Raw genomic sequence first — 25,572 nt, forward strand, 5'->3', positions numbered from 1 at the left:
GACTTCCTTTCTCCTAGCAAGGGTTTCTTGATGCTACTTGCAGTTCACTTTCAGTTTGTCCCAGGACTTCCCTTTCTTTATTCTGTGAAAAGGATTTTCAGTGGAGGAACGTTTTGGGGGCGCTCTAAAGGTCCATGTCTATAGTGGACAAAGCCTCCCCAACTTTGTGTTTTTTACGCGAGGTATGCTGAATCTTTTTTGAACTTGTATAGTAAGTTTGTCTTTTATTTAAAAAATACTTATTTTTCCTTATCTATCTTCTCCAGGTCCAGTTTATTATGGTTACAGGCCATATAGGACAAATCTACCTTATGGATGATTGTCAGTACCAGTATCCAATTTTCATGTTTATTATTTCGCTATATGGGTCTATGTTTTTAGTCTTGTTTCTCCACTTCTGGTACCATGCTTACACGAAGGGGCAAAGACTACCAAAGATGACAAGAAATGGGATCAACAAAGATCAGTGAAACAAACTCTTGTCTATAAAAATGTGTACATCTCAAAGTGGAAACTTGTACTACTTGACAATCAAGATATTTAGGTGCACACACTACACTGTGTATATTTTGTATGTTTTTTTTCCAAAACAGAGCTTGTATTTTTACCGTAAGTTATTTGGGTTTCAGAATTTGGGGGGTTGGGGGGAGGGGAACAACATGGATCTCAAATTAAAAAAAAATTAAAAAAAGTTGTGCTTTTTTTCCCCAACAACTTGTTCATCTCTGTCCTGTTAGAAATGACTGGATAGATGATCTCTATCTAGAAGATGCATGCAAATACAGATATTCATTGGGAAAATTAAATTGTGTATGACAAGTACATAGTACTTTGAACACTGAGAAAAAATTACTTCATCTTGTTATAAGTTGTTGAGAATGTCAGCTGCATTTTATTAAAAGAATGAAACTTCAATAAATACAGTTTATAGAATCTAAAGCTTATCATTAATATTGTTAATACATATAAACAGTTACATGTGTTTACCAACTATATTACATTAAAGAATGGGATATATCTTAATCTGTCAAAGTATGGTATTTAATTTGAAGATAGTTTTTTTGGATATACCCTCTTTTACTAAAATATCTTAAGTCGTTTCATGTAGAAAATTTATACTCATTTAAGCATTATCCTAAGTGTAGGAAACATCTACTAATTTAAACATCATCTGAACTGTGTTATTGTGTAATGATCAAAAAACCTACTGATTTGTTCAACAAAGTATCAAAATATTGTTAGATTATTCAACATATCTACATATATATTTTGATCTTGGTAGGCTAGACTGTTTAGGGGGAAAAATCTTGTAATTCAGTAGCCAAAATCTTAGTCTTCCAATAATTTTTTTTTTTTTAAGAAACAGAGTTTGATTGAAGCCTAAATGTCAGCTAGTATGATTGTACTGTGCTCTGTTTTCTCCCATTTCCCTTATCTATTGAAATATATTCCTAGCAAGTTGTTTCTGTTGTTTGTTTTTTAACAACTAAAGGTTAAAGTTTCTCCATTAATAACACTTTGTCTCTGCTCTCTGGTACTGGTAAAAAGATGCATGCCATTCCCTGAACTATTGAGAGGGACAGTGGGGCAGGCAGTGGTCACAGGGCATGACTGAAGTCCTCATAGAATCAACCAACATGATGTTTTCCATGGCTAGGTAGATTATGGTCACACATGTACAGAAATTAAAGGACCTAGCTATATGTATGCAAGTTGCATTTATACTGTATGAGTTTATTAAGGAATTACTGTATGCAACAGACCTGTAAACGAGAAGTTAAAGAAGTTTAAGGAAGTTTTAAATGAACAGATTAAATGAACATGTTGTATTTAAATGTAATGTTTTCTATTATGATCACTGCTAACAGGAAAGAAGCTTGTGATTTTTGCTTGGTACTTGATCAGATCTGTGGGATTTTCAAATACCTTAAACTTTTGGGGATTTTTGAATTGCCTTCCTTTTGTACAATTCCAAGAAAGTAAATTTTGTTACCTGGATTTTTCTATGGGAATACTGACATTTATTGTGTTCTGTTAATGCTAAAAGAATTTAAACTTTATCTTGGACATGAGTTGCAAATGATTTCTTACAAAATTACATATGAGTCTCCTTTATAAAACAAATAAAAAGTAATTTATATTTTATCTTTCTACTATTTAATCCTTGCAGCTATCAATGATCGTGGCAGACTGAAAGTTAGATCCCAGAAAGCACTTTGCTTGAGATATATGTTGCAAACCCCTAATTATTAGCTGCTTGATCCTAGAATCCTCTGCGCTGAGTTTAGGCTCCCTGGCAGTGTGCAGAATCCAAAACAGCCAGGATGCTGACTAGGGGCCACACTGGCTTTCAGTGGGAATTGAAATCACTAACCATAAGTCTTGAATGCAGTCAGCTTCCAGCTCATGTTTGTGTGCCCTTGGGTTCCAGGGTGCCTAAGGATAGGCACCTATTACTGTTTATTCAAACAGCTGGACAGAACTTGCCTCTCTTTTATTTTTAAAGCTGGAGTGCTCCCCATTTTTTATATGAGTTTATCAAATAAACACTGATGAAGGAAGAAAAGGGGACAATTTGGTTCATAGCTTTCTTGAGCCTGAGGGTCCAAGCATACGTATGGGAAATAGAGGCCTCCCAGGAAATGGCTGTAATTGTTAATTTATGGTGTGAGCTGGGTGATGCTATTCTCTACCTACTCTGGAGGGCGGGTGGGCATTACTTTGTACTCTTGCAGATGGTGGGGGAAATCCTGGTTCTGGTCTCTGATTTTACAGTACTCTCCCTCCTCCCCCTGCAAGTAATACAAAATGAATAAATATGCAGGGAGGAGGACCAGCTGGAGGTTTTCTAAAAAGTAAGAGATACTGTGTCTCCATCTACATTTTGAAAGGTAAGCATCCTGCAGCTGAGTGTGAGGGGCCAGACACACTGTTGGTTTGGGGCCTAGATCAGCACCTGATTCTTCAAACTCAGCAGGGCTTAAGTGGGAGCTGGGAGTATACGTGCTCAAAACCAAGCAGCTCTGGGCATGTGCAGCTGCTGGACTTTAAGGAGCCAGGAAAAACTTCCAAGTCTAGCAGGTGCACAATCACCAAGTGCCTCCAGAGCCAGTTACTTGAAATTAAGAAGTAATAAGCTGTAGAAGAAAGTGGAGATGCTGATCATTCAGCAGATTGTCAGCAAGGGCCACTCCAGGTTCCTGTTATGTAATTTCTTACTTGCACACTGGTTTAGTTTTCTGGATGTTATGAAGCCAACTGTCAGTCATTTTTGCTCTCTGAAGTTTTACTTAACCAAGAAACAGGAATACAAATAAAGGCAACATAGATTTATAAGTATTCTCTGCAAGATAAATAGTTAATATACAACAAGTGTTTTTTATTAAAAACTGTGTCATGCTGTCATGTTCCTTTGGCTGTAAAACAGAAACCTTAGTTTTATTAATGATTTTCCCCAAATGTTTGGCTTTATTCCTGTAACAACTATTATGACATAGCTTGCTTTTCTGTTCGATATACTGACAAGTAGAAGCATTTGGAGAAAAAAAATCCATTATTTCAGGGTGCTGTATGGGTATATCTTAAAAGGTTGCATATAACCTAAGTATTCTAGTGACATCAATACAAAATGTTATTAAACCCATCATGGTACACAAAATGTTGAAGCCTGTGAGAATAATACAGTCTTGATCTTGACAGTCACATATTTTCCTGCTCAAAAATTGTGCATTCTACATGCTTAAATGTATCATAAATTTCAGTTATACTAGGAAAGGGGAGTGCAATATAGAACAAAACAATACTATAGTGAACATTTACTGATAATGAGAGGAAGTGGGTTGAAATGCTGCATTTCATAGATGTGGCTGATGAGAAATGCTAAAGTTGCCAACTACTTCTTTATAACAGTCCTGAAAATAGACATTTTTTTTTCTTTCTGTGTGAATTAATATGAAAAGGACACATTCTCTTTATCAAAGTGGTAATTAACCAGACAGAACCTATATTGATATCCTGAATGTTTTTCAAACATAAACCTGGGCCCGTTTCCTGAACCATTTACTGTTCAGCCACATGCTTGAGGAAGTACGGAGAAGAGCAAGTAGCTAATGTTCGGTTTAAAAATTAGGTAATGTATCTTCCAGGAAGCTAAAATGTACCGCTGAGGGGTATTATGAGAAGCAGGTACTAGGCTAGATTGCCTACTAACTGTCATTTCCCATTCTATACTGCATTTCACGTAAGATAATATTCCAGGAGCCTATCAGTGCTTTTGGGGCACTGTGCAAGGTCTGGTAACTGTTTTACCCTGGGGACTGTAACAAAAGCAGATGGTCCTGTTCCCCCTGCCCTGCCGGAGTCACGTTACACTTCCTTCGCCTCGTCCCACCCCAACGGTTCCGCCTGCCGCCCTCCCCCTGCCGCCCGCCGTCTCCCGCTGTGGTTCACCTGGGCCCTGCTCAGCTGAGGGGCCCGCGCTCCCGCAGCTCGGGGCCCGTGGCGCGGCGGGAGGCTCCCCGCCCCCCGCAGGCAGCGCGGCCGTTACCGCGGCCCCGGGCAGCCGTTACAGACCACCCGCACAGCGCCCCCACCCCCCCTCCGCTGCAGCGGGGGGCGCCAAAGGCGTCGGACGCCGGGAGGCGGAGCAGCGGGCCCCTCCGCCAGTCACGGGCGGCGGCGGGCTTGTCACGTGCAGCAGCGCCGCCCAATGGGGGAAAGCGATGCCTTGCGGGCCGGGATTCAAACGGTCGGCGGGCGCGGCGCGCGTGGTGGCTGGTCTCCGTGGAGACGGCGGGGCCCGGCCGCGTCCATGGAACCGAGGCTCGTCGGTCCCGGGCCCTACCGCGCCACCCGCCTGGTGAGAGCTCCCCGGGGCGGCGGCCGCCCCGTCCCCCTCGTGTCCTCTGCGGCCTCCTTCGCGGAGACCCCGGGTAGCGGCCCCTTGACTTGCGGCGGGCCTGCTCCGCTGGCCGCGGCTTGCGGCGGGGCGCGCCGGGCTCGGCCCTGAGCCGTCCCCAGGCCGTGGGGACCGGCGGGGCGCTCGCCTTCCCGCCGGCCGGGGGCTGGCGTTCCCCGGGGCGAGCGCCTGTGGGGCGGGGGGCGCCCTGTGCGCCGCGCGTGGCCGGCTGGGGGCAGGGCCCTGGGGTCTGGCAGCGCTGGGCCTTGGCCTAGCCCTTTGTCAAGTAAAACCCAAGGGGAAGCTAAATGGTTAGCTGCGGCCGTGGAGCCGTGGGTCGCCTAGGAGACTGGGTATTACAGCTTTCTAAATCTTGCCTTTGGGCTTAAATCCTGGATGCTTAAGTCTTAGTTTTAGATTCTAATGCCCTTGTAAAAAAGGTGGTCAAAATGCATGCGGTTGTGCATCCAGATCTGATTGCATTCTGATCTTGCCTCGCAGGGCTAAAATCTTGCTAGCAGAAGAGCTCCCATAACAGTTTGCTTTGCTATTCTTCCATAGTGGAATGAGATAATCGAGCTCTTTCGTTCTGGGATGCCTTTACGGAAGCATCGGTGCCGCTTCAAAAGCTACGAGCATTGTTTCAAAGCCTCGGAGGCAGTGGACTGGTTGCATGAACTACTTGGCTGTAATCAAAACTTTGGCCCAGAAGTAACTCGCAATCAAACAGTTAAGCTGCTTAAAAAATTCCTGAAAAATCATGTTATTGAAGACATTAAAGGAAGATGGGGCAAAGAGGACTTTCAAGATGATGGTCACTTATATAGGTAAACCTATTTACAGAGATTTCATAAGACTTTGGTTTTATGAAAACAGGGAGTAGTAACACTTGAGTATTGCTTTTACCAATATTTCTGTAAAATGCATTTGAAAAGGTGCCACTTCTCTTTTTCTGCCTTCCTGTTAAAGACTTTCTTTTTCTTTAGCAATGTGTGAGTGTTGTGATTTAATGTTTGGCTTTTGGAGGGTACTTTACTTGATTTCATCCTATGAGTACTAACAAAAACTTTTGCAACTTTTATCAGTTAACAAGAGTTCTGTTTGCTGTTAATAGATGTCAGATTTGTCATTATTTAAAAGAACACGTCAAGGCTATATTGATGGAAGTGAGAATGATGTTGAGTATCTAACTCCAGTTTTTCTTCTTCCTCCTCCCACCCAGGAACTTTGGATGCTCTTTTTCATTCTTTCTGAGATAAGAGAAGGGTTTTCTGAATTTAAATGTCACTCAGTTGGAATTTTTTCTGTACATTGTGGGTTGAAGATTGATCCTGTATATTAAAAAAAAAAAAAACAAACAAACTGTAGGTAAGAGAAGAAAGGGAAAGGTAAGAGAAGAAAGGGAAAGGTAAGAGAAGAAAGGGAAAGGTAAGAGAAGAAAGGGAAAGGTAAGAGAAGAAAGGGAAAGGTAAGAGAAGAAAGGGAAAGGTAAGAGAAGAAAGGGAGTAATGAAATTCCACTTGATGTGGATGAAGTCAGTTTTTCATTTTCCTTTATGATCTTATCTAGCCTGTTTATAAAGTGGGTGACTAACCTTTTTTGCAGACCTACAAACAAGGTTAACTGTGGCTGTTCACTACACTCATAACTTTATTACTTGGAGTACTTTAAAAGTAGGAACTGTGTATGATATATGTGATGTACTCTTGTTGTAAACCTGATTACTTTGTTCAGAGTTGTCTTGAGAAACTTTCTTTCTTTTTTTTTTAACAAACTTGTTCCAGTGGAGTTTGGTTGACTTATGACTGCTTGGATTTGTATATAATCCAGTAACAAATTAGTAGTTGCTTAACTGTATGGTTCTTTATGATACTACATGACATCTTTCAGTAAAAGCAGTTGCTGGTTTTTAGCCTGGCTTCTTAAGGAAACAACACTGAATGTCATTGTGAGTGTCACTGCCTTACTGCCACATAACTTGAGTCTTTTGATCAATTTAGATCAATCCTCATAGACGTTTTAAATATTTTTGGAGAGAAAATGAATGCTCTCATGACTTCATATCTTATTCCATAAAGGGAGATTTTATGTAATTCTAAGTCATGGAATATGTTAAATTTTAGAATTTAACGACTCATTCTAAGGATATAGTGACTTGTTTCTGAAGACATTTTGACAAGTTCACAGAAGAAAGTCTGTTAGTAAGTATCTAAAAACAACATATGTCTCATGTAGTTTTGTGAGCTGAAAATGACTGAAGGTTGGGAAAGTATTCTGAGGAAGTATTGTATGTGCTTGTCTTGTTTTTAAGGTCTTCTCTGGTTCAAGAGCAAGATAGTGGGATAGTTAATATAATCACTGACTAATTTGGGCCAGAAGGGACCTCTGCAACTCATCTAGTCCAACACCCTGCTCAAAGAAGGGGCTGACTTCAAAGTCAGATTGATCTTCAGATTGACCTAATATGGCTGCTTCTATGTGTTAATCATTCAGAGAATTCTTTGGTCAGTTCTCTTAACTCTTCTACTTAATTATGGAGTATTAGGCGGGAGTTGTAGCAGACTTGGAGAAAGCGAATGTTGAATCAGTTTTCCAAAAAATGGAGAAGAGCATTATAAGATGGAAAGTCTGCCATCAGCCTCAAGTGGAACTAGGCAGGTTGACTTGAACTGTTAGATGCTAGCATACTTAACAATCACTGTTTATTTTTATTAAAACTCATATTCCATAAAAAAAATGCCTGAGCTAATACAGCTTGGTTAATAAATAAGACTGATAAATGAAACATGTAGCTGAGGGTAAATTTTTGTTTAGCTTAAACCAGAATGTGTTACAACCCCTCAGGGTGGTCTTGCTTTTCTTCAACTGGCTTCAGTGCTCCTGTGGCTGTGTAGCTGGTCAGGTCAGTTGCTAATATGAATATTGTGCTTCTCCCCTCCTCCCCTAAATAGTTCTGTTTCAAATGGTTTGGCTAAGTAATCTTATTCACTCTGTGGCTGCCCATTGCTGGAGATGGGGTGGGAGAAAGTGTTGGAATATGCAGGTGGGAGCAGAACAGGAGGCAGAAATGGGCCTGATGGCAGCAGTTATGGCTTAAGTTGATCGAGAAAGAGAACATGGTATTCATGTCTACCTGATATTAATGTCAAAAGAGCCTAAAAGTCACTAGACCATGTAAAATCCTAAAGAGTTCTACAAAAAACTTTGAACGCTCTTCAGTGTTCTAAAAGAAAATATAATTGTTGATAAAATGTTTAGAGGGCACAAGTTGATGGGGTAATTTCTGATTACAGCTGAAGACAGCTCACTTAAAAAGCCAACCTGATTATATGATTTATTTCTAATTTTTAACATAGGAAAGCAAAGTTATGCGTCTGTTAATTCCCCAAAAGCTCCAGACCAAAATCTTTAAGGAGTAAGATAAAGACAGGCAAGAGCTTTAGCATCAAGTTCACTGTGATTCACTGTGCAAACAAAATGCTTGTGTGAGCATTTACTAGAGACATGTCTTTGGAAATATGGGATTAGTATAGTTCTTGCTAATGGAGAAATAGTGACCTCCAGTAGTGGTATCAAAACTTCCAAAAAGATGATGTAATAGATTTGAAACAGAGCAGCAATAGTGCAAAGTTTGGTACATGTGTGGTGAAGCTAAAGATGATCAATATTTAATATAAAAATTAAGTGGTTTGACTAGTCTACAAGTATCTATTTAATGAAAAACTACTGAAGAACAGAAAGTAATTGTCATGTGACTGGATGCTGCAGTTAGAGAAATTCAGAAATAAGGCATAGCCTTACTTTTGCTTTTTAAGTGATTCCAGTAATTAGAAGACATCCTTCTCCAAGTGTCTAAAGAAAAATCCACTGCATTTAAAGCTGTTGTAGATATTGTGCACATATTAAGAAGTTTTCCTTTTGTACTAGGAGAAAATTGGATGGCTTTAAAGCGAGAAACTAAAGATCCTGTTTGCTGGCCTTACACTAGAAATATTGAAGACAAGGAGATCTGTAGAGGAGCTTCCTTCTTGACTTCAAGTTGGAGAAGACTAAATATAAAGGAGTAGTACAGAGTGGGCTTTTTACTTATTTAAACAGCTGGAAAAGCAATTGTCTTTGAACACATGCCATAGACTTCTTGCTGGGAAGATAAGTAGAGGGGCATTAAGTATGCTGAGAGTGGTGGAAGACACAGCAATTGGTATCTCTGTGTACTGTGCTTGGTGTTTCTGGGAATTAAGGTCACTATGTGGAACAGAAAAACTACATTGGTTTTTAAGGATAACTTCAGGTGTGTATTTGGACAGCAAAGCAGAGAAAGGAGTGGGATTCTGAAGAAACACCAGAGAGAAGGAGAGTAAGGCAAAGGCCCTGGGAGGGCACAGGCCGTTGCTAGTACAAACAACTTCTTTTGAAAAGGAATGAAGTACTTGCATTAAAACAACTTGAGATATGGAAGCAATAGGTTAAATGCCTAATATTTGGTATCCTCTGGTGTTTTGTGTTGGTAATGGGTAATTGACACTGTGCTAGTGCTGCAATTCTAAGTATACCTGTTAAATTTTTTCCTTATGATCTTCATAATTCAAGCTTGTCTTGTGTGCTGGAAAGCTTTCACATGTGTTACCACATATACCTTTTTCTTCTGGTCTCTGATACTTGTTCTCAAGTCTCTGCATCTTTTGCGAAGGTGCCCTTCATTATCCTTCTGATATCCTCTGGTCTCTTCACTGTAGAATATTTGTCAAAGTAGTCCCTTATAGATTTTATTCTCGGGGTGAGGACTGTTCATAAGCTGACCACTCAAACTGAAATTACCCTCAATTCAGAAGAAGCTGAAGTGAGGCAATGCAAAAAAAAAAAAAATGTTGACTGAAAACAGCAAAAGAAGACGAAGTATTTAAAAATCTTTTCATAAAACAGATGAAGAAATAGAAGAAATCCATATTTATTCTACTTAGGCCAGTATTGTAGCATTTCTGTTTCTGAGATTTTTGTCTTTCTGCACGTCCTATAGAGAAGACTTTTCCTCATCTGCTGCAGTATTCTGTCTAGCCTGTCTTATGTTTAGCAACTTTTGAGGGTTGTGTTCCTATTTGTTTTCACTACCCTGAATAAATGAAATAAATTGGGGGAAGAAAGTTCAGACACTCCCTCCTGTGTAATGATGGGCTGCTGTGCTGTTTTGCGGATGTGAATACAGCTTTGACAGACCTGGTGGCTCTTTTGATCTTGACTCAATGTAGGTTTCTGCTTCTACTGATGACTTGCACTTCTGTATGAAGTGTTTTATCCTTTCAGTCTGTATTTTTATCAGTTTGTGTATTGGCAAATATGTCTGATATAAGCAGAATATTCACATCCCCATATTGGCCAGTACTGGCTCTTGATTTAAAATTGATAGGTGGTAATTGGCCCTCTTGGATGTTAAGGAATCCTGTAACCACTGACTCATCGTTTTCATGGACCCTCACTTCTTTCTTCCCTTCCCAAACCTTTGAAGAGTAGGAAAGCAGTGCATGTTATCAAGTGATATTAAAATGAGCTGTTGATATGACACATGGCAATCATGTGTGTCACTGGTTTGGTATAGCCCACTCCTGCACTGTCTATTCTTCTTAGGGCAGGACTATCTGTATTTTTTTCCACTGGAGCCATAGGTGTTAAGGTGGCTATAAGCTATGCTTTGTCCCCTCTCTTCCTGGACATGGATTAGTTTTGTCAAGATTGAATAGTTTTTGGTAACCAGAGATACTATGCTTTCTCTCTTCTGCTTATTAGGAATTTTTGTTGTTTTTTTCTCATTGGCAATGTGACATATTTAAATGATTTTGCTCATTTCTATTATGTATTATCAGCCATTACCCCTTCATGAGCTGGAGGTTATAGGAAGCTCTGGGAGTTAGTTGGGTGAAATACCACTCTGTTTGCCACCTTCTTATGCTCTTTCACAGAATGGTTGAGGTTGGAAGGGACCTCTGCAGATCATCTAAGTCCAACCTCCCTGCTCAAGCAGGGTCACCTACAGCATGTTGTACAGGATCGCATCCAGGCGGGTTTTGAATATCTCCAGAGAAGGAGACTCCACAACCTCTCTGAGCAACCTGTTCCAGTGCCCTGTCACCCTCACAGTGAAAAAGTTTTTCCTCATGCTCAGATGGAATTGTCTGTGTTTCAGTTTGTGCCTGTTGCCTCGCGTCCTGTTGCTCAGCACCACTGAGAAGAGTCTGGCCCCATCCTCTCGACACCCTCCCTTCAGATACTTGTACACGTTAATAAGATCCCCTCTCAGCCTTCTCTTCTCTAGGCTAAACAGGCCCAGCTCTCTCAGTCTTTCCTCATAAGAGAGATGCTCCAATCCTCTAATCCTCTTTGTAGCCCTTCACTGGACTTGCTCCAGTAGTGCCACATCCCTCTTGTACTGGGGAGCCCAGAACTGGACGCAGTACTCCAGATGGGGCCTCACCAGGGCTGAGTAGAGGGGCAGGATCACCTCCCTCCACCTGCTGGCAACACTCTTCCTGATGCAGCCCAGGATACCATTGGCCTTCTTGGCCACAAGGACACACTGCTGCCTCATGGTCAACTTGGTGTCCACCAGCACTCCCAGGTCCTTCTCCGCAGAGCTGCTTTCCAGCAGGTCAGCGCCCAGCCTGTCCTGGTGCATGGGGTTATTCCTCCCCAGGTGCAGGACCCTGCACTTGCCTTTGTTGAACTTCATGAGGTTCCTCTCCGCCCACCTCTCCAGCCTGTCCAGGTCTCTCTGAATGGCAGCACAACCCTCTGGTGTATCCGCCACTCCTCCCAGTTTTGTATCGTCAGCAAACTTGCTGAGGGCGCACTCTGTCCCTTCATCCAGGTCACTGATGAAGAAGTTGAACAAGATTGGACCCAGGACTGACCCCTGGGGGACACCGCTAGCTACAGGCCGCCAACTAAACTCTGTGCTGCTGATCACAACCCTCTGAGCTCTGCCATTCAGCCAGTTCTCAATCCACCTCCCTGTCCACTCATCTAGCCTGCACTTCCTGAGCTTGTCTCTGAGGATGCTATGGGAGACAGTGTCAAAAGCCTTGCTGAAGTCAAGGTAGACAACATCCACTGCTCTCCCCTCATCTACCCAGCCAGTCATTCCGTCATAGAAGGCTATCAGATTGGTTAAGCATGATTTCCCCTTGGTGAAGCCATGCTGACTACTCCTGATCACCTTCTTGTCCTCCACATGCTTAGAGACGGCCTCCAGGATGAGCTGCTCCATCACTTTTCCAGGGATGGGTTTGAGGCTGAATGCCCTGTAGTTCTCTGGGTTCTCTTTCTTGCCTTTTTTGAAGACTGGGGTGACTGGCTTGCTTCCAGCCCTCAGGCACCTGAGTCATCTGCTGTTCAGAAAAACCTTTTGCTATCTTTTTCCACCTCCAAAGGATAATTGAGTTACTAATGGAGCAGTTTGATATTTTTAATAAAATTGCATACTTTTTACGCATTTTGGAGCCAGCTTTTCCCCATAGGCTTGAAGTATAAATAAACTGTAGACTAATCATATTTTTGATGTGTGACTTTAAGTATTAACACACACTGGTCTCCTGTTTATGCAACTAAACTCCCATTTTCCTGTCTTTATATTCATGTATTTAATGTCCTGGCAGCTCCCTCTGGAGGCCTTTCCTAATTTTACTCTGTAAATACAGGTCTCACACCATGTTGGTATGGGTGCAAGTGCAAGTAGCTTTTAATTCCATTGACAATGCTTACTCTGGAAACCTTGAGATGAGTAATATCTCTTATAAATTGCTATCTCATTTTAATGTAATTGCAACTGTATAATACATTGCACAGCTGTATTATTAGAAACAAGGTGGTTAGATCTTTCAGTAACCTTTGATGTAAATGTAATTGTCTGCTCTTATTCACTCCATAGAGTATACAAAGCATTCATGAACATTGCCAAATGTTGATTTGGTTTGTTAGGCAAACTTTAAACAAGATGATGAGAGCCAGTGAGGCTTCTAGAAATAGCAGAGGCTGTGTCTGTGTCCTGGCTTACTGTCTCAATGTAGTCTACAACAATTAATGGGATGTTACAGTTTTGGAAGCTTTTAGGTTTTACAGGTCTTGGAATCTGAACAATTGCATTAAAAGCAAAAGGGAGAGCACAGGAAATTTGCTGCTAACCTCCAGGAAACCAGCTGTGGTGTTTGCTTTGCTGATGGTACTTATGTTAGTTGATGATACTGTTCTCCAGTCTTCGCCCCAGCTGCAAATGGGTATCTTCCCTCCTTGTATAAACTCCTAAAATGAGTGTTTTTGGCTGGAAACTCTGTTAGTTTTAACATGTCAGCTTTGGAATGTGTTTTTCCCCCCCTGGTTAGTAGCTTCAGGTGACATTACTTTGCTAATGAACTTGGTCACCATAAAGCAGAAATTTTTAACTGTTCACCCAAATGCCTTGCTCCTTCTGGATTTTGACATAATGCTACCTGAAAAAAGGGGAATGCACCTAACTTTTTCTGGTTGTGAGAACTCATTTCTTTACTGGTTGGTAAGGGAGGAAGTTGTCTGAGAATCAGAAGGTAAGATCTGTGAGAAGAGGGTTTCCAAACTGTGGTGCAAGCCTGTCAAAGCAAAATATTGATCAGGGTGGTGGAACTATGGTGGTGGTAAATTTAAATTGCTGTAGCCTTCAATAGTGAGAGCTGGTTGGGGAGGTACCTAGGTTTCAAAGTGATTTAATTCTGATCAGACTACAGATGTGGCTGAATTTAATGTGATCTGGAATTTCTGTTTTGCAATATTTGCAGAGGCTAGTTTATGATACCCTTTTTTTATTTCCACCAACGACTTCAAGGGTGAATGAGATTTTGCACAACTGGTTGGAAAACAATTTCTGAAAAGAGCTCTGGGATGTGATCTTGGTCTAGAAAGCATGCAAACAGAAGAAATGGTAACATGGATAACATTTTGCTGTGACACATGCATGCTTACAAATTAAATCCAAGTGTTAGTCATGTGACTGACTGTGTTGCATTGCTTTGGAAGATGCATGTTAGAGGTGCACCTGACATGGGAGAATCTACTTACAGCTTTTTTAGCAGAACCAGCATCTTCTCATGAGGACTTGAGTCAGTTGTCTAAGTGTGGGCAGCTGGTGTCTTTTGAGATGCATTGGGGTATATGAGGCTCACATATATGTCATAGGATGTACGAGGGACCTGCACTATTCTGGAGGAGCAGCTGGAGGCCAAACAAGATATCGTAGGACATTTGGTGTGTCACTCAACACCTGTCTTAGGCAACTAAGTCACACTGTGAATGTCCAAGGCATTTGTTGTATGTATGCATGTGAAGGCCTACTACACAGCTGTAGATAATTATGTAATTCAGAGTTCACAAGCTTTAGAAAATGTTCTTTAATTGTAGATTTCCTCCTTCCTCGCCGCTGAAGCCATATCCAAAGAAACCTTCATGTACAAAGGAAGTAATTAAATTTCCAGATTGGAATGAACCTAAGGCTGGCAGTTCCCAAGAACACATCCTGGTGAAATCAGTCACAATGGTAAGTATTGTTTTCATTTCCCCAAACATATGCATATATGGAAAGCAAAATAGATAATAGAAATAAATTGAACAAATGATATCTTAGTTGCATCACAAAATATTTGGCAATGAGGTTAAATGCAAAGTACTTCTATTATCTTAAACTTATGAGAAGTAAAATTGTTCTTAATCATTTGCCAGGGTTGTTGATTTTGAGTGTTCTTTCTGCTACAGATTGTAGTATCCTTAATATACTAAGTTCAGCATGGTCATATTTGACATTCAGTTTGTATACCAGTTTGTTGTAATTCCAATAATGCATTTGTTATATGACAAAACAATAGTTATTTTACTATCCTTACTGTGTAACTTTTTTACTCAGACTTTTCATGAAATGGAATATATGTAATATTACTCCTTTTCTAGCTACTATGAAGTTGTTAGGGCTTCCATTCCCTTTGTCATAATAACTGTCTTGTGGCTAATGAAAGGTGGTGCTGGATTCGTTGTTGCTCTTTGAGCCTGGAGGATGGTCTTGCTCAGTCTTTAACTTGATTGATCTTACCTTTCCAAAGTTGTTAAACCGTTGCCTTCATTAGTAAAACAGAATTGCATCACTTACAACCTTAACATCTTAAAAGCCTAGACCTGGCTGGTTACATGTGTTCTAAACCCTTCCTCCAGTATGCCTTTTGCCTGTGAGTGTACTCATGCTTTTTGTGAACTGGAGGAAATTCTTGTAATAATTCTGTCCTTTTTAATAATGCTGTTCAGTGCAGCAAATTAGCCTTGGATTTCTTGGTTATCAATAGTCTGTCTGAAAAAGTAGCTCCTACTATTTGGCTGGACATCTAGAAGTCCTGAATAAATAGCTACTCCGTATTTGGAATTCAATTCCTTATTTGCAGATCTAACATGCCTTTCATGTATAGCAGGCTTCTGTCTTGATGTAGTACACTTATTTCACAGCATACATCTCTTTTTATGTAGGATTTCCCAAGAAAACAGGAAATTCTGGTATTTGAGTGTCTAAAACTCAAGCCTCTGTTGCAGGACATGACCTATTCATTTGAATGGCATTAACCTCTGGTCCTTTTTTGGAGAAAAGTGGAGTATCCGAGGTGCCTGCCTGTGGTTCTATATAAACATATGCTGATCTAAGTCTGTAGATTTGATTTCCATCTTCTCTTCAACTAGGCATTTCTGCCACTTTGCCTGTAGCTGTACCTAAGTGTGTGGGCCACATGGTGAGGTGGTTCAGTGAGCTGAGCTAGCCGAAAAGAATTTTTTTTTCCCCCCTAATTTGATTTCAGTCAAACCAGCACCCTGAATCAGCTCATTGAAATTGTGTGGGCTGGAGCCGGTGAAAGAGAAAGAGTGGAAACGTGTGGCCTGGGACAAGGAGAAGAAAAGGGCTCAGCCATTTTGGATCTGAACTGATTGTAAAGCCATGGAACAGTGAAGGAATTGAGATGAGGGTTTCTTCCTCTAGAGGAGAGAAAAGCATGACCCTTCGAACTTCGGTAGTAGGTAGATGACTTACAGGGAAGGAAGAAAAGATGGTGCCAAATGGAAGTTCAGAGAATGCAATGTTTCTTAGTCACTGCTGCAGTTTTAAGATGTTACAGCCTTTGGTTGTTTGCTCTAAATTTTGTTCAAGTATCCTGCCCTGATAGGGGTCAGCAAAGGATTGCATATATATGTCTGCCTCAGGTGCTACAGGATATAGTCTGGCATTGTAACTCAAAACAGCTTTCTCTGGCAGTTTAAGCTAATGCAGTAGACTTGTGAATTGAAGCAACTGAGGCAAAGGAATATACTACTTTCTGCTGGTTCTTTTACAAAGGTGTAGCTTCCAGTGGAGGGATGAAGTGGACAGGTAGTTGAAAATGGCAGTGTCTTAAAATGCTGTGGTAATTGATATCTTGATATATCATCATGATGTATTAAAATATTTGTATATTTTGTGCTGAGAACCAGTTATCCCACCCCATAAGCATTTCGGAGTGTTGCCTTTTTCAAACTTGTTCTAGTCTCGTGCATGGAGTGACTGCCAACTACTGGTTGGAGTAATTAAGTGCATTCCTGGACTGCATTTTGTGGTTTAGTTTTGGTCACAGGGAATCTTGTTAATGTGCTCTGAGGATTGATCTGTGGTGCAAACCAAAACACGGTTACTGAAGATGATCAGAAGCTTTGCTTAGAAAAGTATAGTGCTGACACAAATAACACATCCATTGACATGTTCATGACAACCTTCAGGCATTGAGCTGGGATTGAAAGACTGATCAGAAGATGGTAGTCACACAGATTTGTGTTCTCTGTTGCAGGATGAACTAATTCATTCTGTTACAATGGTGGATTAGTTCTGATGGGTTTCCGTAGCTGTAGCTATTTGCTTTTCCTTTCTTTCTGTGTAAAATCTTCTTGGAGTTTACTATTTAGTTATGGTCAGTGCATGCTGAATAAGAATGGATATCAGTCTTTATTCTTCAATAATTTCTCCTGTAAGTGGTAGTTGAGAACAAGTGACCTGAACTGGTTTTAGTCACTGAGAGACTTTGAATACAGGACTGGAGGGTGTTGTCTCCTGAATTTTAAGTGCTGTTCTGACGCATCTTTTCTGACTTTGGACAAAATACATGAGAGGCAAAGATGCTTTGTATTTATGAAACTTAAATAGTTGCAGCCTGGAGATTTTACTAGAACTTATGAATATTTAAAGTACTTATAACAAAATATGGTATACTGCAGGTGTATTATATGATTTAATATTTTAAAAATCACCAGCTATTGAGAAGTGTTTTTTCTGATTTCAGAACTCTGAAATGTGGTACAAGCGTCACAGTATAGCTATAGGAGAAGTACCAGCATGCAAGCTTCTGTACCGCAGAGAGCTAACGCAGGCAAATATAGAAGAGATCTGGAAATCCATGACATTGTCACGGTGAGCGTACTTGTGAGTCATCTGTCATTAGACTAACACTGTGTAGTATGCAAGTCTTGTCTGTCTTCTCTGCTAATGCTCATTATTTCATCCACTTGCCCTTCATCACTGCCATTACACCCATATTAGTTAGACTAACCATACTGCTTACTATCTGGCTATCAAATTCTGCAAATAAAGTTTGCAAAGAAACTTCATTGAGTTTAACATCTTTGACTTTTTTACTGTTATGCTATATTATTCCTTTTGTTCTGTGGGCTTTTTGTTTGTTCACTTTTTTTCCCCAAACCCTTTCTTGTGGTTGTGAAATTGAAGCACTCCTATAGTAGCATAATGTCGTAGAACCCTTTAATGACGTGAGTCTGAGGATATAAGAAATGGAACAGCTGATAATGAATGTAAAAGGCTTTGTAAGACTGAGATAGTCTTCGCTATTTCTAGAAGGAATATCCTGTACAAAGTTAAAGGCATTCCTCTAGACCAGTAAAAGCTTTTTTCCTGTAAAAATAAAAATTAGCTGTTTCTACAACATATCTGAAGCCTTACTACAGATTTTTATATCTAAAATGGTATGTTATGTTCATGCAATAAACTTAATCTGCTGCAGTGTAGCTTAGAAATTTTAATGATCAAAGGATAGATTTCAAACTGCTTTAGTCCTCCATATGCTAAAATAATAAATGGAAGGCATCTCTTTTTTGGAATCATATTTATACTGATACTACATGTTTGTTTCCTTCAGACTAGATGATGTATGAACCATATGTTTATATATTTTTTACAGCTTACAAAAGATCTTAGGTTTGGATTCTCTGGATGAAGTGCTAGACACAAAGCTTGTGAATTCTAAGCATATTGTTCAAAATGCATACAACGTCAATAGGCAAGGCATTGTCATTTTAGAAGATAAATCAAGTGAGTATTGTAGAAGTTTTGCTTTAACTTTTGTTTAATATATTGTAATTTGCTAATATAAAAAGCATTAACTCTAATCTATACTAACGTGTGGCATCTTTGTACTTGTATAACCACATCTATACTGGAGTTTTTATGAAATATACCATTTTTGTCTTCTGAAGTCCCAGCAGTAGGAAGCAGTATTCATTCTTCCATGTTTTTATCCTCTTCAACATACTCTTGCTTTAGCAGGATTGAAAGATGAAGATGAAAGACAGAGCAGCAAGTCTTTACCTATGAAGACAGGGATCTTACTCATTCTAAGCTGGCTTTGTCAGCCCAACCCTTAACTGTACCTGAATTGGAGGGGGCTACATGAGGTCGATGTGTATCACAGATTGAGAAAGCATCAAAATATACACTGAGAGAGGCTTAAATATTTCTCAATTTTGCATCTTCAGTCAATGTGTTTTAAGATTATGCCAAGTTTAAAACTCTTTTGGTGCGTCAGGGAGAAATAGAAGCATCTTTGCTGCTGTGATATATTACTTCAAATATTATTGCTACTGTGTTTTCCATGAGATTGGTAAAGAAGTTAAATATCAGATTGGAATCTGGTTTGGTCTGTGAATGAAACCACATCGAGTCTGTATGCATTCGTTTTAGACGATTGGAGCAGTTCAAGAATATTACCTAACACCCTTCAGAACTGACAGAACTGAATTTGTGAGTGCAACTTCAGTGCAAAAGTAAACACCTTACTGTAAAGCACTATTGAAGGTGTAGCTTGAACTAATTTGGCTGACTTTTCCAAGGCAGATTAAGGATTTCTTTAGAGGATCCATTTTGCTGGTTGAGCTGTAAGGGCAATAGGTACAACTGATTGATATTGTGTACTGGAGGTACTAAAGCATTGATCTGACTCTAGATCTAATGGAAGATATTTGTGTGTTAAGGGATAAAATGCCTTTTTAATTAGTCAATTTCTAACTAGAGAAACTTTCTAAAATACAAGAATTTTCAATGTCAGTTTTATCTTACAGTTTAACCATTAAATTCTCAATTTTTTTCTTCCTTTTGTTTTTCCCTTCTCCCCTATGCAGAGGAATTACCTCACTGGATATTGTCAGCAATGAAATGTCTAGCAAATTGTAAGTATATTCCAACAAAAAAAAGAATTGATTGCTCCTTTACCACTTCACCAAATATCTCATATTCAGAGTTGATATTTTTTTTCTGATTGCAGCCTTGAAAACAGAGTTGGAAAAGATCTACCACCATATGTCCTCCTGCTAGTGCAGTCTATTTCACTGAAATATATAGAGCATTTAACAGTTCTATTCATATTTTTCCTGTTATGTATGTTTACACATATTTCAATGGATCTAGTGAAATGTAACTTTGAATAGTGAGTCTAAACTTTTTTCTGCTTGAAGTTGCATTTTGATTGACTAGAATAGAAAATAATGATCTTGTGCAGCCACCAACATGATTTTTTTTTTTTTTTTTTTTTTTTTTTTTAGGGCCCAGCTGCTCAGATTTGAAGCAGCCTACATATTCAGGATTTGAAAGAGATGTCTTCAAAACTATAGCAGACTACTTTGGCCAGATGAAAGAGCCACTTCTCACTTTTCATCTTTTTGATGTTTTTGTCAGTGTGTTAGGTAAGTATTCAGGGATGTAACCAAAAGAGCATGCTTTTGAATCAACTCTCTTGAATTATATACCACATCAAAAATGTCACAAATTTCTTTAGATCCTGGTCTGTCCATTCTACATATGGACAGAACTGTTTATTTAAATTTATTTAACATATCGTTACTATTTGTATAGGTTGTAATGATTCTTTATATAGCAACTTTATTATGACTAGCTATTCCTCAGTGCCGCTTCTAAACATATGCACCAGTATGCATGCCAAATCTTCCTTTGAACTTTAAAAAAAAAGAAAAGAAAAAGAAAAGAAAAGCTATGCTCTGAAAATGAAATTAATTACAATGCTTTACCACGCCTTTTTGGAATAATGTCTGTTTTGGCTGCCATGCTTACTACTGCACTTTTTTGTTCTTATTTTAATAACAAACAACTTCATTTTTTTACACTGTGTGGAGCAGACTGGCTTGGTGGATGAGGGGAGAGCAGTGGATGCTGTTTATCTTGACTTTAGTAAGGCTTTCAACAGTCTCCCATAACATCTTCAGACAAGCTGAAGTATGGGCTAGAAGAGCGGACGGTGAGATGAACTGGAGATTGAACTGCCAGGCTCAAAGGGTTATGATCAGTGGCATGAAGCCCAGCTGGAGGCCAGTCAATAGTGGAGTACCCCAGGGGTCAATACTGGGGCAATTGCTGTATAACATCTTCAATAATGACCTGGATCATGGAACAGAGTGCACCCTCAGCAAACTTGCAGATGATACAAAAAGAGTGGTTGGTACACCAGCTGGTTTCCCTGCCATTTGGAGGGACCTTGACAGGCTGGACAAATGGGCAGAGAGGGACCTCATGAAGATCAACAAAGGGAAATGCAGAGTCCTGTGCTTAGGGAAGAACAACCCCATGCCCCAGTACAGGCTGGGGATGAACCAGCTTTGCAGAGAAGGGCCTGGGGGTCCTGGTGGACCACAAGCTGAACATCAGCCAGCAATGTGCCCTTGTGGCAAAGAGGGCCAACAGCATCCTGTACTGCATTAGGAAAAGTGTTGCCAGCAGGTTGAGGGAGGTGATCCTTTCCCTCTGTGCAGCCCTGGTGAGGCCACGTTTGGAGTCGTATGTCCAATTCTGGGATCCCCAGTACAAGAGACTTGGATTTACTGGAGAGAGTCCAGTGAAGGGCCACAAAGATCACTGGAGCCTCTTTCATATGAGAGGAGGCTGAGGAGCACTGAGAGGGGGAAAAAAAGTGGAGGATGAACCCAACTTATAGTTCTCTGGATGTCTACTAATATCCAGATATATAGGTTATGGTTATTAATATTCCTCAGTGTATCAGAAGGAAGTCTTGTAACTTAAATGAGGTGCATAGTGGGAAATGATTCTAGTTCTAGGGGTATCTTCCTGGATTTTTTGGTGAGTCAAGTTCTAGGAGGGTATTAAATGAGCAGGGAAGGAATTTGGGAGGACAGTTTGAGAAATACGTTTTAAATGTTATGGAAAAGCATAATTCTGAAATATTGCTGAATTTCCTGATCTTCTATAAACCAGGTCTGCTGCAAAAACACTGCAAGGTCGTAGAAGCTCTTCAGACTTCCTGTCTCCTGCTGCCTCCAGAAAACCGGAAAAAACTACAGCTATTGGTGAGGATGATGGCAAGAATTAGCTTTAACAAGGACTTGCCACCTCTTTCTGAATCAGTGAGGACCAGAACCTTGGTATGTATAGTCTAAGGCAAAGAGTCTAGACAGGACTTTTGGAGTAGCACAGATAAAAGGTTCTTATTGGAGAATGTATGCAAAATACAGTTTGCCTGTTTGCTGAAGAGTTGATCAACTCCAACTGTGCAAAAAGCTACTCTGAATTTAGATAGATCAGGGCTTCTTGGTAAGATGTAAGCAAATAAAAAATTAGCTCAGAATCTGGAGGTTTCCCTATCTTTGAAAGTAACATCTCAGCTGGCTTTCCACAGACTAGTGGGATTTGGACAGATTCACTACTGAGTGGAAAAAATAAAATACAGCAGAAGGTGAGGTCTCTAGTGTTCTTTCTCACTGCAGAAAGTGAAAAAAAGACACAGAAAAATACTGCCTGTTTCAGTCATAATTAAAAGGAGGTAGCTGAATATTCTGGTTCTGATTTACTTGTTCTAAGCCATTAAAAAAATCCTGCCAGATTATTTTAGTACCTATTTCTGTACATAACTTCAAAAATTTTCCTCTGAGGGTCGTTTTAATCAGGTTTTGACAAAGCCCTAGCCTGCGTTAATGCTTTCTCTATAGAGATATTTGTGGAGTTATCAGTGATGTTTGCAACAGCATGTTATGACAAAGTCAAATTGATATTTATTGTATTAGGCATAATTTATAGAGATTCCGTCTGGCTAAAAACATCTCTCTTTTTGGTTAACTGTCAAGGCTTCTGCAAGGAAAAGGGCAACAGAAAACTAAGCAGTAGAGCCACTCCATAAAAATCTTAGTTGCATGCATAAACCTAAATTTGTTCTATAGCAGTTAAAATTTTAATTAACTATGAATGGTATTTGATTAGAATAATTAAATTCCTGACTGCTAAGGTTATAATTTAATTAACTATAAATATATTTGATTAAAATTATGTTATTATCTACATGTTATTTTTAGAAGTGAATCCTTTACAATCCATGTACTTCATCCTAAGTTTTTTTGCAGCAGAGTATAATATCTATGGCACATAGCAGAAAACCAAAACTTTGTTTGCCTTCTGTGCTTATAATGTTAATGACTTGTGCACAGCCAGAAAACTCTTGTAACTAATGTTCTAGACTGAATGTCTGAGTCTGAGACTACATGAAGTGAGCTGGACCTCAACTTTAGTTTAGGATTTGAAAATCATGACATCAATTTTTTTCTGGTGCTTAAATTCTAATAAATTGCTTTGTAGTTTTTAAATCTTTGAAATGTGTGTCCTATTGAACTGAAAAGCCATGTGAAATGGCTGTCTGGCCAAATTTTGAAAATAAAATGGACCTAGCCATTCTGCATCTAAAGTTAGGGTTAGACTACATATTTGCAGCAAGAGATGTCTTCAGTCCACTTGAACAGTGTCATTGTACACAATATTTTTTATATTGATGTGTTGGAAGTATAGTGAGTTTTGTGCTCTGGAAATCTTTTTTTCTAAAATATCACCCTTTTAATATAGTCTCACTTTTTCCACTATTAATAGAAAAATTTTTTTTTTTTCCTCAGATGGTTCAGGCATTTTCTCGTTGTATTCTCTGCTCAAAGGATGAAATGGACTTGGATGAACTGCTTGCTGCTAAACTAGTATCTTTTCTCATGGACAATTATCAAGAAATCTTAAACATTCCCTCCTCCTTAAAAGCTTCTATAGAGGAACATGTTGTACATCTCCAAAGAGTCCAAGTAGGTGTCTAGTGAAAAAAAGTCTTATGTCTCTGTGCTACTGTAACAAATTTATCCTTTCTGTTCCTGAAAGTCTGACAGATCTTAAAGACTTTCTCTGCTAGTATATGCAGAGCTAATTAATTTTCACTGCTGTCTATCAGTCATAAGTATGTATTTAAATCAAACAAAGCAGATCTTGGGTCGTTTAGAGACAGGAACAAGTAAACATCTTCTCCTGTTGGTCAGCTCTATATTTTCAGGGAATGGAGTCCTGATCTGGGAAATTTAAATTTGTGGTACTGAAGAAAAACTGTAAGGGGTATTCAGTGTTTCCATTAATGTTCTGTTTTTCTGCTAGAGCTATCCTTACTCGCTCAACTTTTTCATAACTTTTTTCTATTTCCTTCTCCCAATATTTTATTTTTCTTTTGTTCAAAGCTGCTGTCTTTTTAGTTCTTTCTTCCTTAATTTGTACTGAAATGCTTAGTCATTTTTAGATTCCTCTAAGAATGAGGCAGGCTTCCTTAGTGTCATGTTTTTTGACTTACTAGAACTTACTCTAATCCAAGAGATGGGAAGCAGAATCTCGGGTCTTTACTCCTTATCTTCTTTATTTAGGGACTTTAAGTGGTCAATTTGCTTAAGCCACTTTTCCCAGATTTATTCCAGAAGGCATAGCTCTTCTGTTTATTCTCTTCAGATAAAATATGCTGGAGCTGACACTGATGCAACTTTTCCTGCTCCGTCATTTTGTCACCAAATCAGTACAGATGAATTTGAATCCCAAAGGGTGAATGTCTCTCAGGAACCACTGGCAGCTTTATTGGAAGAAATTGCAATGAATAAAGAAATATCTGCCAAAGACAAGAAGAAGAAACTCAAACAAGTAAATAAATTCTTCTACAGTCTTAATTTTAAAAAGTTCTTTCAAGTCTTAAATGTCTAGTTTTCAAGAGAAATTGAGATTTAAAATAGTAGGTATTCTTGGATTTATAGCTTTTTCAAAATTATTTAAAACAGCGGTATTGTGATGAATCAAACCATACTGGAAAATAAGTTTTCTATATAGAGGTATATAGAGTGATATAGCATGCATTAGAAGAATATATATTTTTCTATTCCATAAGTGTAGGTGGCACTTTATTTAAATTATAAGTTTTGGAGTGAATTCTACATTTAAATTGTATTTTTCTAGTTTCAGAAATCTTACCCCGAAGTGTATAGAATACGATTTCCTACTCCTGAAGCTGAAGCAGTGCTATTTCCAGAAAAAAATAAACAGAAACCGCCAATACTGATGTGGGCCTTAAAAAAGCCATTTCAACCATTTCACAGAACCAGAAGCTTTCGGATGTAAATGGTTTGCAATTCATCAGCAAACTGAATCCAAGCGTATTATTGATGGATATTATGCAAAAGGAGCCTGACCAGCATGTAATTACACAAAACTACTGGAGTAGTTCTACTGCTGGCGCAGTAGAAAAGGTCAAAAGAGGAGGAAAGTGTTGAGGAGGTAGAAATGTGAACCTTTATCAGTATTTTTGTAAATCTTTTTTTTTTTAAATGCCTGTTATTTTTGAAAAACCAAGATGGTTAATCTATGTGGATGGTAAGACATTTGTTGTATTCTAACCATCCCTTCATGATCTAAATGTATTTTTCTGTAATGTACTGTTGGTATCCTGTAAACAGCATTTTTCCCCTGAAAATGTTTGTTGTATAAACTGGACCATATTTTTTTCACATATAGCTTGAGGAATTAATGTGCTATACATACTTGAATATGTATGAAACACTGGATTTTGTTGTTTGTTGTGTATCGTAGTGTTCTTGATATATAAGGCTGATTTCAGAGAATTGTAAAAACTTGTCCTTAATTTCCTGATTCATGTGATGCATTACAGCTTGAGGCAACTGTTGAAATTTCATTAACTTTTATAGTGCAGACCCAGGTTTTTAAAGCAATTTTCATACCTCTTAATAAGTATTGCTGTTTAAAATTGGATGCTTGTCCAATGGAAGTTGCACATTTTATCCAAAAAAATCCAAAGCCTTGCATTTCTCTGGAAAAGGAAGACAAATGTGGAAGTGACATTGAAAGATGTGTCCCTTAATGGTTGCATTTTTGTGCGTTATGAAATACACTGTTTCTATAACTTGATACTGTATAACTTGATTGGTTCTGACAGCACTTTTGATCTATTAAAGCATTAACATTTTCAAGTATTTACTTACAGAGGTGGTTTCATGTTATG

The 25,572-nt window shown here is 39.2% G+C and overlaps 2 protein-coding genes across 5 annotated transcripts in view; both read left to right on the forward strand.

The window, feature by feature from the left end:
• Window positions 1-2,145, forward strand: part of ELOVL7 (ELOVL fatty acid elongase 7) — a 34,153-nt gene extending 32,008 nt beyond the window's left edge. For both annotated transcript variants that reach the window (XM_067315893.1, XM_067315892.1), the window contains exon 8: window positions 267-2,145. In XM_067315893.1, the coding sequence (XP_067171994.1) occupies window positions 267-470 (204 nt within the window). In that variant the 3' untranslated portion in view covers window positions 471-2,145. The remainder of the gene's footprint in view (window positions 1-266) is intronic.
• A 2,614-nt stretch (window positions 2,146-4,759) lies between these two features.
• On the forward strand, window positions 4,760-25,478 carry DEPDC1B (DEP domain containing 1B). 3 transcript variants are annotated; one of them, XM_067315395.1, is made up of 11 exons: window positions 4,760-4,858; window positions 5,459-5,724; window positions 14,315-14,450; window positions 17,251-17,378; window positions 18,163-18,293; window positions 19,379-19,426; window positions 19,799-19,939; window positions 21,480-21,646; window positions 23,159-23,335; window positions 24,018-24,203; window positions 24,513-25,478. In XM_067315395.1, the coding sequence occupies exons 1-11, from the start codon at window positions 4,811-4,813 to the stop codon at window positions 24,672-24,674; spliced, it is 1,590 nt and encodes a 529-aa protein (XP_067171496.1). In that variant the 5' UTR covers window positions 4,760-4,810; the 3' UTR covers window positions 24,675-25,478. The 3 variants fall into 3 exon arrangements, with proteins under 3 accessions (XP_067171496.1, XP_067171497.1, XP_067171499.1); XM_067315396.1 differs by having other exon boundaries at window positions 21,480-21,571; XM_067315398.1 differs by lacking the exon at window positions 24,018-24,203.
• The last annotated feature ends 94 nt before the right edge of the window (window positions 25,479-25,572 follow it).

Source organism: Apteryx mantelli, chromosome Z (assembly GCF_036417845.1).
Source record: "Apteryx mantelli isolate bAptMan1 chromosome Z, bAptMan1.hap1, whole genome shotgun sequence".
Taxonomy (NCBI): domain Eukaryota; kingdom Metazoa; phylum Chordata; class Aves; order Apterygiformes; family Apterygidae; genus Apteryx; species Apteryx mantelli.

What these genes read in the sequence shown, in the direction of transcription:
- DEPDC1B (XM_067315395.1), top strand. Translation starts at nt 4,811, where the DNA reads ATGGAACCGAGGCTCGTCGGTCCCGGGCCCTACCGCGCCACCCGCCTG. An exon ending in AATGAAATGTCTAGCAAATT is followed by an intron (nt 19,427 to 19,798) that starts GTAAGTATATTC and finishes TTTTTTTTTTAG; the next exon opens with GGCCCAGCTGCTCAGATTTG. An exon ending in TGTTTTTGTCAGTGTGTTAG is followed by an intron (nt 19,940 to 21,479) that starts GTAAGTATTCAG and finishes TCTATAAACCAG; the next exon opens with GTCTGCTGCAAAAACACTGC.